We start from the raw sequence: 13,573 nt of genomic DNA on the forward strand, positions 1-13,573 counted from the left end.
TTTTCCAAAGAAAAAAATGTTTTCAATCATTCTTGAGCAAGAACAAAACAATAGTACATGTTGTGATATATCGGTAAAACAAACATTGCCACACCAATTGCACATGTCTCCATTTATCAAGTAATACGACGAATATATTGCGTTTGATAGAAATAATCTGCTCAACTTCATAACAACGTTTAAGCATTCAAAGATAGCCGTTCCTTTTGCATTTCGCAGAGAATATAGTATTTTGCATAAAAAGTGTTTAAGTGTATAAAGTGTTTTGCATATAAAATGACAAAACTTAAAGATAGATTGCGTACCATCTGGGAAACCAAACAAAAAGCTATTTTTTTTTATTCAAAAGTACTTCATTGTCTAGAATAGAGCTTTGGAAGTCTTGAATGAATTGACAGCCCAAAACAAGTGTGAAATACTTTCAAAAGAGGATATGCAAAATATACATCAATTAGACTTAGCTACGCCCGTAATGTGAAGATATTTGTTGACACCTAATATTCGATGTTCAATTCTGAACTGAAAATAACGAAGTTACGTAGAAAGGCAACATTGAAAGGAGTAGTGTAAAGTTTCTTCCAGACTTGAACAGGTTCATGCAGTTAAAATTGTATCCCATTTTATTTCCGAAATCGGAACTTTAAGGATCTTTGCAACAGAAATGTGATGAACATATTTGCATGCTTTGAAAACCTTCTTTAGGTTATGCAATAATTCATCTTAGGGTGTTTTGGTTTCAGCTTGATGTTGTAGGATATAAATTTTCCATTCATTGTGAAGTGCGGAGATTAATGAGTAGTAGTCAAGAAAATGACATTGAACTTTATATTTTTTAATAAATGTCATATGAGAATAAAATTTACCATGCTCATCTAGCACATGTAATATATGAGTGATTCCAATATATATCCAATTGTGCTTAAATACAACATTGGGCGGTATGATTTGCTTTCTGCCACGTAGCTAACCGTGCGAAAAAGGGAGCTCCCGAAAAACACGTCACTCTTTATATAGCGACCATCGTAACGCAACATCCTTACGTTAAAATGGGGTGACTATTTTGGGACAGTCTCATACTAGAGGTCTTATTCCCTTCGTTCTATTTATTTTGAAAGATGAAATTGAGGGAGGAATCCGTCTGATCAGCTGGTACAGTTCAGATGAAGGCAGGGTTGAGATCTTCCATGAAGGACAATGGGGGACAGTGTGTGATGACGGTTGGGACGACTCTGAAGCGAGGGTAGTTTGTCGACAACTTGGATACTCAGGCAATGTTGGTGTAGCCAGGAGTGGTGGTACATACGGACAAGGATCTGGCCCGGTATACCTTAGTAATGTCGGCTGTTCGGGAAACGAATCCAGGTTGACTGATTGCAGTAATGCCGGATTGGGCGACCACGACTGCTCTTATACGAAAGGTGCTGGAGTTTACTGTGGAGGTAGGTTGCGAACACTCATACTTATTTACAGCGCATTTCTTGTAGATACAAAGAACACCCGTTTGTAGATACATGGACATTTTTCCGATGTATAGGCGAATGTATTATTCCAATATTTTGTGTAAATATCTCCAACACTGATGCAGAGAGCCCCAAATACACTGTCGCTCATATAGTTGGAATATTTTTGTTTTACCCCAATTTATGGAATTATTTTAACAATAATTCAAAAATAATAGATCTAGATAATAGTATACATTCTCAGATTTTATTGAATAAAAATTTGTCAATGTGTATTTTACGTGACTGCTAAAGCATGTGTATGCTACTATGATTATCAACTAGGGGACCTACACCCTTAAGTCATAAATGACAGTAATGAGGATTAATGCCCCACAAAAGGGCACTAATATAGCACATCGACACGGTTTTGATCCTGGAGCTTCACAGTTACGAGGCCATTGCTTTGTCACTGAACCCTGACTGTACGCAGCGGGTGCTAGAGTAGGGGGCAGTTTCCATAAATAAAATAAAAAAAGAAAATGCAATAAATTTTCAATAATTTATTGCATTTTACCCCGGTTCCCAACATTAACAAATCCTCTGTGTGCCCATGCCTTGAGCCAGTATGCATGGCCGTCCAGATGATTTTTTTATGTTGGGGACCGAGGTAAAATGCAATAAATTATTGAAAATTTATTGCATTTTCTGTTTTTTTTTATTTATGGAAACTGCCCCCCCCCCCCCTACTCAAGCCCCCGCTGCGTACAGTCATGGTTGAGTGACAAAGCAATGGCCTCGTAACTGTGAAGCCCCAGGATCAAAACCTTGTCGATGTGCTATATTAGTGCCCTTTTGTGGGACATTAATCCTCATTACTGTTATTTATGACTTAAGGGCGTAGGTCCCCTAGTTGATAAGCATGGTAGCATACACATATTTAAGCAGTCACGCAAAACACACATTGTCAAATCGTTATTCAATAAAATCTGAGAATGTATACTATTATCTAGAACTATTATTTTTTAAATTATTTTTTAAATAATACCATAAATTGGGGTAAAACAAAAATATTCCAACTATATGAGCGACATTGTATCTTCTTGGGAACTCCTTCTTCGACTTGATCACACACTCTATCTAAACTTAACCAGAAAATCTGGGGGAAGCAAAGCGTGATTGATTTATCAGTTCTAATGTTTTTGGTATGTAGTCGCAACTTTTCTCATGTCAAAATGTGATCCTTGGATCTAAAAAGAAAAATTGATACAAGTTTTTAGGAGGCATCAGATATCCCATACCGTTTTTTTGTTTGTGTGTGTATGTTTAGTATTGTTCAGCCTCATTACTTTCTACTGGCAAAGAGGTACATGGCATGAAGTCGCTCCGGCTTTGGGGTTAGTTTGGGGCACTCTCGGGGTTAACCCGACGACTATGGTCGAGCTTATAACCTTTTTTGGCAATGAGGGGTAAAATAGGGTGACTATTTTGGGAGAGTCTCATACTATACAGTGCGTCTCAGAAAAAACGAAACCGAGAATTATCGACGTTTTTTTTATAACCTAGTCACAATTATAATTAATCAATGACTCATAATTTGGAAAGCTTAAATCCTTCTCTTTCGTTTGATGCAACTCATAATGATGCATATTTCACGCATGAGTGATAAAAAATGAATTTGAAGAGAGGAAACCAAAAAGTCATTTGGCGGACGGTATTTGAATTTCAAAGAGAAAATCACATTTCTAGAAAGTTGAGTTTCTGCTCTTTTCTATGACACCTCAATCAGGAAAAATGAGCAAGGAATGACAGAGTTCTGTTTGTTTAAAGTAGTGCTTGCATTTCCATACTTTTATCAAACGAATTCGTTTTCACTGGACAAAAGTTGACAAAAGACTTAACTCCGTTTCGTTGACAATCAGCCATGCATAATGTGATTGTCAACGAAACGGAGTTAAGTCTTTTGTTAATTCCGTTTGTTGCTACGGCAGGCAACCACTGAAAACGAATTCGTTTAATCAAATTATGGACTGACTGACTGAGGTGATTATGGAAGGGCAGAAACTCAACTTTCAAGAATTGTGATTTTCTCTTTGAAATTCAGATTCCGTCCGCCAAATGACTTTTTGGTTTCCTCTCTTCAAATTCATTTTAATCCCTCATGCGTGAAATATGCAACATATAAGTTGCATGAAATGAAATAGGATGATCTAAGCTCTACAGATATGTGTCATTTATTAATTATAATTGTGATTAAGTTATGATAAGGCATCGATAATTCTCGGTTTCGTTTTTTCTGGGACGCACTGTATAGAGGTCTTATTCCTTCGTTCTATTTATTTTGAAAGATGCAATTGAGGGAGAAATCCGTCTGATTCGCTGGCACAGTTCAGGTGAAGGCAGGGTTGAGATCTTCCATGAACGTCAATGGGGGGCAGTCTGTGATGACGGTTGGGATGACTCTGATGCGAGGGTAGTTTGTCGACAGCTGGGATACTCAGACAACGTTGGTGTAGGCTGGAGTGGTGGTACATACGGACAATTATCTGGCCCGATATACCTTAGACATGTCGACTGTTCGGGACATGAATCCATGCTGACTGATTGCAGAAATGGCGGATGGGGTAACCAATCCTGTGGACACTCTGAATATGCTGGAGTTTACTGCTAGATCTGAGTGATATGATATTTTAGAACCATCTTTCGTAGATTAATGTACATTCGTCCACTGTAAAGGCGAACTAATATTGTTCCAATGGTCTGTAGAAGAAAAAAAATTCTTGAGATTCCGATATCTTTATTGAAAAATTCTTCTTGGACGGATACTCATATACTCTAGGTAAACCTTTTGTTTGTTTGTTTGTTTGTTTGATTGATTATAAAATATACAAATTCAAATTCAAAGTACAGAAATTCGAACAACAACAAAAACAATGAATAAAATTACACAAGTAATAAATAGAAAATAATGTGCAATTATATCATACGATTAACATGTACGAAGCATACAAATAAGATAAGAAATATGAAATTTTTTCAATAAATTAGAGAAGTAATTTAGAACGCAGGAGACCACTATCGTGAGCGGTTAGACTGGAGATGGATGGCGGCCTCATAATAAAAAAGAATTGGCGACATAACTCTCTTTGGAAAACTGAGTGATCAAGTGGGTGCAGTGCAAGTGTAGGTGCAGTAAACAGTTGCATGATAAAGAATAAAATAAGTCACGGTTTTGTTATACTAATTTAAAGGGTGGGGAGCAGATGATTATATTATTTGCCGTTTAAGTGTAGTTTTTAAGGAGTAAATGGTTGAACAAGACTTTATGTTGTCAGGAAAATTATTCCAAATGTCCAGGCCAGAATGTCTAACAGATTTGTGTGTTATTGATAATTTGGGATTTTTAAGATGGAAGTTTTCAGATATGCGAGTAGGGTATGAATGAACAGAACTGTTAAACCTAAAGATGTTATCAAACGATGGTGGAAGCAGATTATTAATGTACTTAAACATAATAACTGCTACTTGAGTAGTGTTCAGATCGATTTTTTTTTAGTGTTTTAAGTTTATAGAATAAAGGATCGGTGTGAGCTAAGAAATGCTACCTGTACAAATACGAATGGCTTTCTTTTGCAGTTTAAAAATATAATTAATTTTTGTCGAACCACAATTTGCCCATACACTATTACAATATGTTATATACGGGAGAACTAACGAATTATATAGTAGGAATAAGGTTGCATGGGGTAGAAGAAACTTAATCTTGGAGATTATTCCAATACTTTTGGAAATGCTCATTGTAACGTGGTGTAAATGATCATTCCAAGTCAAGGTTTCATCTATAAGAACTCCCAAAAACTTGGACTTGGTCTTCTTCTCTAGTAGCATATCATCGATTTTAATATATATCGGTGTTTTTGTATTATGAGAATGATGTTTAAAATACATGAAATGAGTCTTTTTTTTTGTATTAAGAAAAAGTTTATTGGACTTAAACTAGTTTGATACTTTGTTAATTTCATAATTAAAAGTATTGTTTAAAGAATTAAGGTCTTTATGAGAATAAAAGATATTTGTGTCGCCGGCAAATAAGATAAAAGAAAGAAGGGGGAAGTATTGATACTATCATTTACATAAAGAAGAAATAACAGTGGACCTAAGATGGAGCCTTGAGGAACACCACATTGAATTAAAAGAGGATCAGAATCATAACTATTAAATGTAACATATTGTCTTCTGTTTGTTAAATAATCTTGAAACCATAAGAGTGACTGACCCCGAATTCCACAATGACTGAGTTTGGAGAGTAGAGTAACGTGATTGGGCGTATCGAATGCTTTACTCAAGTCACATAATATACCTATAAAATGCTCTTTGTTAGCTATGGCACTTGTAATTTTGTCATAAATTTGAATTAATGCTAAATCAGGTGAGTAAATTTTCCTAAAGTCATATTGATTTGAAATATACTTTAGACTTTGGATAAACTTGGAAGTAGGGAAAATCGACGATAGTTACTAATTTCGTGGGGATCATCTTTTTTGAGAATGGGATTGACCTTAGCTATTTTTAATAGATCATGGAAAACACCTTGCGATAACGAGTGATTAAATATGTGAGTTAAAGGCTTTGCAAGTGGATATATAATTTCTTTTAGGAGAGACATACTTATTTTGTCAAAACCGTGAGATTTTGAGTTGTTAAGAGATTGGGTAATATTATAAATGATTTCGCTAGGATTTGTCGGATTTAAAAAGAGAGACTTTTGATTTTGATTGGAAAGAGCGTGAGTGCTATTCATTTTGCCGGCGAGTTCAGGGCAGATATTGTAATCGATTAGTTTAATTCAAATATTCAATCTTTGAGAAAAGTCTTGAAGATAATGAATATATATATATATATATCATGTGACAGGTGAAGATAATCTTTTTTTTTTTTGGGGGGGGGGGTGTGGAATAAATGGCAACCCGCGCTTATTCACTGAGTTCTGTGTTATTATTATCTTTGATAAGTTTTTTTCTTATCTGTCTGTAAATAATAAGATTTTAACTTATTAATTGTGTATATGTCGGGGACCCCACTGGAAATAAGCTTTCGTGGGTTTGTTCAAGCTGACTTAATTTTTATCTATTATTCTTACATATTGTTGTATGTTGAGGCTTGGCGAATAAAATCAATCAATCAATAAGATATGTCATTTTTTTTAAACGCCGAGGTTTTTCGATGTCATAAAAGTGGGGGGGGGGTTCGATCAACTACACAAAGTGTGCCTACAAATTTAAGAAAAATTGCGTTGTAAATATTGCTGGTAGGATATTTAATTTCGGACTTTTACAATCTCTCGCTCTCCAGCACTGTGTATATACCGGCACTAGCTGCCCCGCTGTAGATAAACTTATGCCGATGTGAACTCATCTTAAAGGAAGAATGCTTGAAAGTCACATTTCTACGTATTGCAGCATATATTTTCTAGAATATAGGATAATGCTGAAGTTATCGGGGTTGTTTTAGAGGAACGATGAAAATGATACGTTCTTATCTTGTTCATGTTATGTCTTGTTGAGGTTTTACTTTTAATTGATATGCTCCTCTTATATTCTGTTTAGATTTCCAATATGAAATTAATGGAACCATGTAAACCACGAGATACGAACCTAAATTTTCAGACATTGTTAGTAACAAGTCTGTATGCATGATATAAACTCCTTGAAGTGATAGGCTATTATCATGTTTGCTCAAATACTTGAAATCCTGTCCATACTCATAAATAAGAGTTTCATATCTTGGCCACACAAAAGCATGAAACATTATAATAGCCCAATGTCAATATGTACGGAATTTGAATGCAGTCTCGTAAATTTTGAGAATGCATGAACAGCAGAAGCTATCGAATTATTTACCTAAGTAAGTAAACCGATTAGAGACACCCTGTTTAAAAAATCACTATCAATTGTTTGTTAATCATATACGCTACTTGTACATAATATTTCAGTATAATTATATTAATAACTTATTTTATTCAAATGTGTTGTTCATAGGTGTTACTGACGATGACGAAGATCTAATCTTCTGATACAGTTTACGGTGTGAACATAAATATACCTTCATCAGTTTATTTAAATGTTTGAGTGGGATTCATTTAGTGCTTTCGTATGGATAATATAGGCCTCTACATGCTCAGCATCGGTCAAGACTACATTTCATTTAGAAATATGACTTTCGATGCAAAACGTTTTTCTTTACTCTTATTCCTGCTTTTCTGTTGGTTGCTGTGAAATTATTAAAATTAAGCTGTTTTTACAGCATGTGTTACACCTAAAAAGAGAGAAGTTGGTTGCTGTGAAATTATTAAAATTAAGCTGTTTTTACAGCATGTGTTACACCTAAAAAGAGAGAATCCATTGTTATGATTGTGCATTATATGTTTTCGAACCAAATAATGCTAAATGCGGTTGGAAGAAGGTTGGGAAAGAGGAACAATTTCCAAACAGTAGTTTGTTCTGTATGTTCATGGATTAATAGCTTTATCAAATAGTGAATAAACTTTCAATGTCTTTCTGTGAAGAAACATTCAAAATATAGACACAGAAAATACACACTAAATAAATACAAAGTAGTGATAGAGCAAGTTTGGTTCATGCTCTTTGATTATCGACATTATGTCCGGGGGATTCATTCTGTTACATAATTCATTTAGGCAAACAGTGAAAATCTAAATATTGTATAATCATTTCCACTGAATCGTACACAAATAATATGATTCATTTTGTATTACTTGCGGCCGTCCCCCCCCCCTCCCCCGAAAGAAAAAAAAAGAAAGATATGAAATACCCCCCAAAATAAAACCATTATTTCTTAACATTGGTAACGAATAGAAATGAGATGAGCAGAATGATTACCATGGAAACCAGAAGTGCAATGAATCATTATTTATTTGATGAGCCGTGATACGAACACCGCTATTATTGTTGAAAAGCGAATTTTTTCTACTATGATTAGGATAAGTGGGTGATCATAAAATGATAATTGCATTGATGAGAAAGCGCAAGCAAATCGTCGCTGTTTTCACGAAGTGACGGTAGTGAAAAAAAATTGCATTCACTTTGCGTTACGATTTTCCTCACTACCGTCACTTCGTGAAAACAAGGACGAAATAATAATTTACGCATAGTGATGTGTATCAATTATTCAAAAACAATTTTCGCCATTCGAGGCCAACAACAATACAAGCGAAAACAGAGTAGATCGAATATGGCCTCCATAGTTGACGACGTCACTAAATTATTCAAATAAATAATTTTAAAAAAAACAATATAACAACGATGAAGTTCGAATCAAGGGCGAGCTAATACTTATATCAACAAAATCAGATGTTTCATTTATAAATAATTATGTTTTAAACTGAGAAAAAAAAGGGGGAAAAGAAAAAGGCCTCCAATAAGAGGAATACCCACGAGAAGAAAAAGAAGAAGAAAAAAAGAAGGAGACTAAGAGTAATAACAAAGGTTGAACGAAATAAGACAAGATAATAAATGATATAAAGATAACAAATAAAAGACCAAAGTGAAGGTGGGAGAGCATGAAGATGGGAGGGAGATGACGAGAGGGAAATTCGAAAGAGGGAGGAAGGGATTCGCAGGTGGAAGAGCTAGAGAGACACAGAGACAGATATAAACTATAGAAAGAGGGGAGACAGAAAGAGATAGAGAATACTGAGAGAAAGAGGGACAGATAGACAGAGACAATGAGACAGAGCGAGAAAGAGAAAGGGGAAGAGGAAGAGAACCAGAGAGCCGCGAGGGACGTTGATAGGTGTATCCTGAATAGAGACGTTATACCTAGAAATATCATGGTAGTTCTATAACATTTTGAATTTCACTAAAGCCCCTTTCATTCACAAATAAAATGATTCATTGGTTAAGTTTACAGCTACCCCACCCACCCCCCCCCCCCCCTCGAAAGAAAAGAAAAGAAAACATACCATACCCCTTAAAAAGGGAATGTTCTTTCTCTCTTTCTAACTAAACCACCACCCTGCCTAAATCATACCATTATTTCTCCACATCGGTAACAAATAGAAACGAAATGAGGAAGAATGAACGCCATGGCGACCAGAAGTGAAATACATCGTGCACGACATATCATCAGTATCCAATTTAATTCTACTATGATCAGGATAATTAGGTGATCATAGACTGATGTGTGCAGTGTTTGAGAAAACGCAAGCAAATAATAATGTAGGCACAGTGATGGGAATCAATTATTCAAACACAATTTCCCCTATTCGAGGCCAATATGCAATGCTAAAATGTATCAACAACAAAATATTTTTAAAAAGTAGAAAAGCATTGGTAATAAATAGAAACGAGATGAGAAAGAATGAACGCCATGGCGACCAGGAGTGCAACGCATCGTGCACGACATACACATATCATAATTATTTATGCAATGAGCCATGACGAGAGTGAATTCGAAGGAGGGAGGAAGGGATTCGTTCAAGAGGGATACGGAATCAGATATACAGAGAGAGAGAGAGACATAGAGAGGGAGAGAGACAGAGAGAGGGAGAGAGACAGAAAGAAAGAGAGAGACAGAGAGAGGGAGAGAGACAGAAAGAAAGAGAGAAGGCAGAATGAGACATAGAGAGAAAGAGAGAGAGGGGGAGAGAGAACCAGAGAGATAAGGTATAGATGCCGTGAGGGGTGTTGATAGGTGTATCCTCAATAAAGACAGTACATTGAAATATCATGGTAGGCCTATCATTTTGAATTTCACCTCCTGTAAGGGTCTTTTAATCCAGTTAGAGTATCATATAAATAATTTGCGAGTTTATTATTTATTGAATATTCACTGCACGCACATTGAGTCGCAATGGACGAGACTTGTCGAGTTCATGAGAGATGTCAAAAATCTATTTTGGAGGAAAAATTTAGAAGTGAAACTTGACCAGTCCAATGTAAACCGGTTAGCATCAAAATTATTGTAATGTTTTGTTAATCCTATATATTTCAGGCATTAACAATTATTTCCTTCGCAAACCTTGTACAAAGGTGTTTGACAATAAAGAATATATACTTCTTCTGATAGATTTTACTCTGAAAATAAAAAATATGCACCTAGCAGCTTACTTTTAATTATATTTTGATTTTTTTTTAAATCAACGTGGGATTTGTTTTCCTGCATCATGAAGAGTGCAAAAAATATAAAATCAATAAAGTGTGAGGCTTATATTATAGCGCATACTATGTTGCCATCTCTATGAGATAATTATATAATTATATAATGATATTCTATAATTACTTAAATGATTAAAGATTAAGACAAGAAAAAAAAAATCATTTAATATGACAATGGAATCACTAACGCAAACGTAGAGTAAAATATGACAATGCATACATATTCTAAACACAATGCTTAATTGAAAAAATAGGTTAAAAGTCGAGATTTAAGATTAAGATTAAATTACATAAATGTCAACTTGAAATCGGTTACAAAAGAGAGGAGAAGATGTACTTTTCTAGAGCTTAACCATCATTGATGGCGGGTCATCTTAGAGCTGGAGAGGAAACACATTCCATAATGATGGTTGCTAGGTTGCTGAAGGCACGTTCCACCAAGTATCTGGTCCTGAATCTGGAGGAGATTCATAGCGGCGGACCATTAATTCCTAACTGGGATATATAATAATAATAATAATAACGTTTTATTTACCCAGGGTAGCCACTTCAGTTATGAAACCGCTCTTCCAGCGGACCAGCAGGCCCTGCATAACATAATATGTTATTACTACCCTTCTCCAATCTAATATGCTGAGCGCCTAGCTAGAAGGCAGACGGTCCAGTTTTATAAGTCTTTGGTATAACTCGGCCGGGGTTCGAACTCACGACCTCCCGTTCATGAGGCGGGCGCTCTAACCACTGAGCTACCATGCCCGGTTTATCTTGATATAACTTGATGATGTCCCATATAAGTACGAAGGGGCAGTACCGTTAAGAACCTGTTACTGTATTTGAAATGGTCGATGATAGTACAGATGATAGGATATGTTAGAGTATTTTCGTAGTGATAATACAGGCCTTTATGTGCTCAGTATATCGGTCGAAATTCCATTCCATTTAGAAATAATTATGACTTTCGGAATTTAAATATTACCATTTTGTTGAAAAACGTTTTCCTTTACTTTTATTCCTACTTTGCTGTTGGTTGCTGTGAAATTAAATAATACTGTATGTGTTACACCCAGAAATAGAGAATCAATTGTAATGATTGTGCATTATGTTTTGAAACCAAATAATGCTTTGCGGTTGCAAGAAGGTTAGCAAAGAGGAACTTTTTCCAAATGAAAGTTTCTGGGATCATGGCTGTATATTCGATAAATCTCTAATGGCTTCCTGTATTAAAAGAACATTGGAAATTTAAAGACTTAAAAATATATTCGATAGAAATGCAACCTATAGACATAGAGAGAGCTTGGTTAATGCTCATCAACGTACTCTGATTATCGATATTATGTCCGGGGATTTATTCTATTACATATTTAGGCATACAGTGTAATCGAAATATTGTATATCCGTCAAGGTATTCGATTTTCACTCCTTTCAACTGAATCCACTATTATTCACAAATAATATAATTCATTTGTTTTACTTATAGCTACCCCCCCCCCCCCCCCGTGGAAAAAACAAACATAAAATACCTCTAAAAAGGGAGAATTTTTACTGATCTGCAAACCTGCCAAAATGAAATCATTATTTCTCCACATTGGCAACAAAGAGAAATCGTCATGGCGACCAGAAGTGCAATGCACCATGCACGACGTACAACATCATCATTAGGGACTTTTAGATTGGCAGGAAGACAAAGTGGATTGCTACGATCGACGTCCTTTTAATTCACTGCTTTGAATGGACGTCACACGTATCAGTCCATGCAAATCTAAAAGTCCCTAATATATATTCAATGAGCTATGTCATGAGCACCTCGATTAGTTTAATTGTTGAAAACCCAATTTATTTCTATTATGATTAGGATAAGTAGATGAACGTAAACTGATGAATGCAGTGTTGAGAAACCATAAGCAAAAAAAATAATGTAGCCATAGTGATGTGAATCAATTATTCAAAACAACTTAAAGATAAACTTTAGTACTCGTAATGCGATTGCATTGTGAAAGAAAAGGTGTGGAAAGGATCAGAAACAGTTGATCATGTAGCATGTAAGTATTGGTGTGCACTGCAAGGTTCTGGAGTCATCAAAATCATAATAAATTTGACCGAGTCTTGGTAAAGTAACAAGCACTCACATAGAAAGCTATATATGGGACAACACACATGGTGTCGGGGCTAGTACTACCTTGATTTCCTTGTCTTTCTATGCTCATTACTCAGCCAGTATACATTTTCTTCCAAAATTGTTTGGCACATGTCATTTATTTGTAATCTTGAACATTCAGTGTAAGTTTCGTTTGATTCTGTGAGAATTTTTTTTTTTTTTTTTACCAGTACTGGAGTTTATTTTCAAAGCTTATCTGCCATAGTTTACAGGAGGGATTAGAGCGCCCTACAAGGTCACTGGACAGGTGGTTATCTCATCAACTCAGCTCTCAGTTAACATAAGAAAAAGAGGATCATGGGGGACCAATGGTCACCGATAAGGCATTGTTTGTTATATAGAGGGCGCAAGTAGCTACAAGTAGTGCAGTGGGCCTTTAAGGCCAATATGTAATGCTAAAATGAAAACATAAAAACTATGGTTGACGACTTCACTATATCACTATGACTATATCATTAAAAAAAAATAACATGAAAATAATCAAGATCGATTCAAATGCAAGCAAATACTTATGTCACATTTTTCTTTTATGAACTGAGAAAAAAGAAGAATAAGAAAATGGCCAATAGGAGGAAGACCCACGAGAAAAAGAAAAGGAAGAAAGAAAGAAAAAAAAGAAGAAAAAGAAGAAGAAGACAAGAGTATTAAAAAAGAGAAAAGGTTGAATAAAATAAGACAAGATAATGAATGACATAATAAGCAAATAATTACCGTTGGTGAAGGTGATGGGACAACCTATCACTTCCGAGGCGATCTGGATGCAGTGGCGGATTCAGGGGGGCCGCCCCCCCCCCCCCCCATGA

General features: G+C 35.5%; 1 protein-coding gene across 1 annotated transcript in view; it reads left to right on the forward strand.

Annotated features, from left to right (window-relative positions):
• The window catches only part of LOC115923806 (deleted in malignant brain tumors 1 protein-like), a 29,184-nt gene extending 25,074 nt beyond the window's left edge, over nucleotides 1-4,110 (forward strand). Inside the window, exons 19-20 of the mRNA XM_030985144.1 lie at nucleotides 1,116-1,439; nucleotides 3,788-4,110. Coding sequence (XP_030841004.1) covers nucleotides 1,116-1,439; nucleotides 3,788-4,110 — 647 coding nt within the window. The remainder of the gene's footprint in view (nucleotides 1-1,115; nucleotides 1,440-3,787) is intronic.
• The last annotated feature ends 9,463 nt before the right edge of the window (nucleotides 4,111-13,573 follow it).

The sequence above is a fragment of the Strongylocentrotus purpuratus genome, unplaced genomic scaffold, assembly GCF_000002235.5.
Source record: "Strongylocentrotus purpuratus isolate Spur 01 unplaced genomic scaffold, Spur_5.0 spur5_scaffold_14, whole genome shotgun sequence".
NCBI lineage: Eukaryota > Metazoa > Echinodermata > Echinoidea > Camarodonta > Strongylocentrotidae > Strongylocentrotus > Strongylocentrotus purpuratus.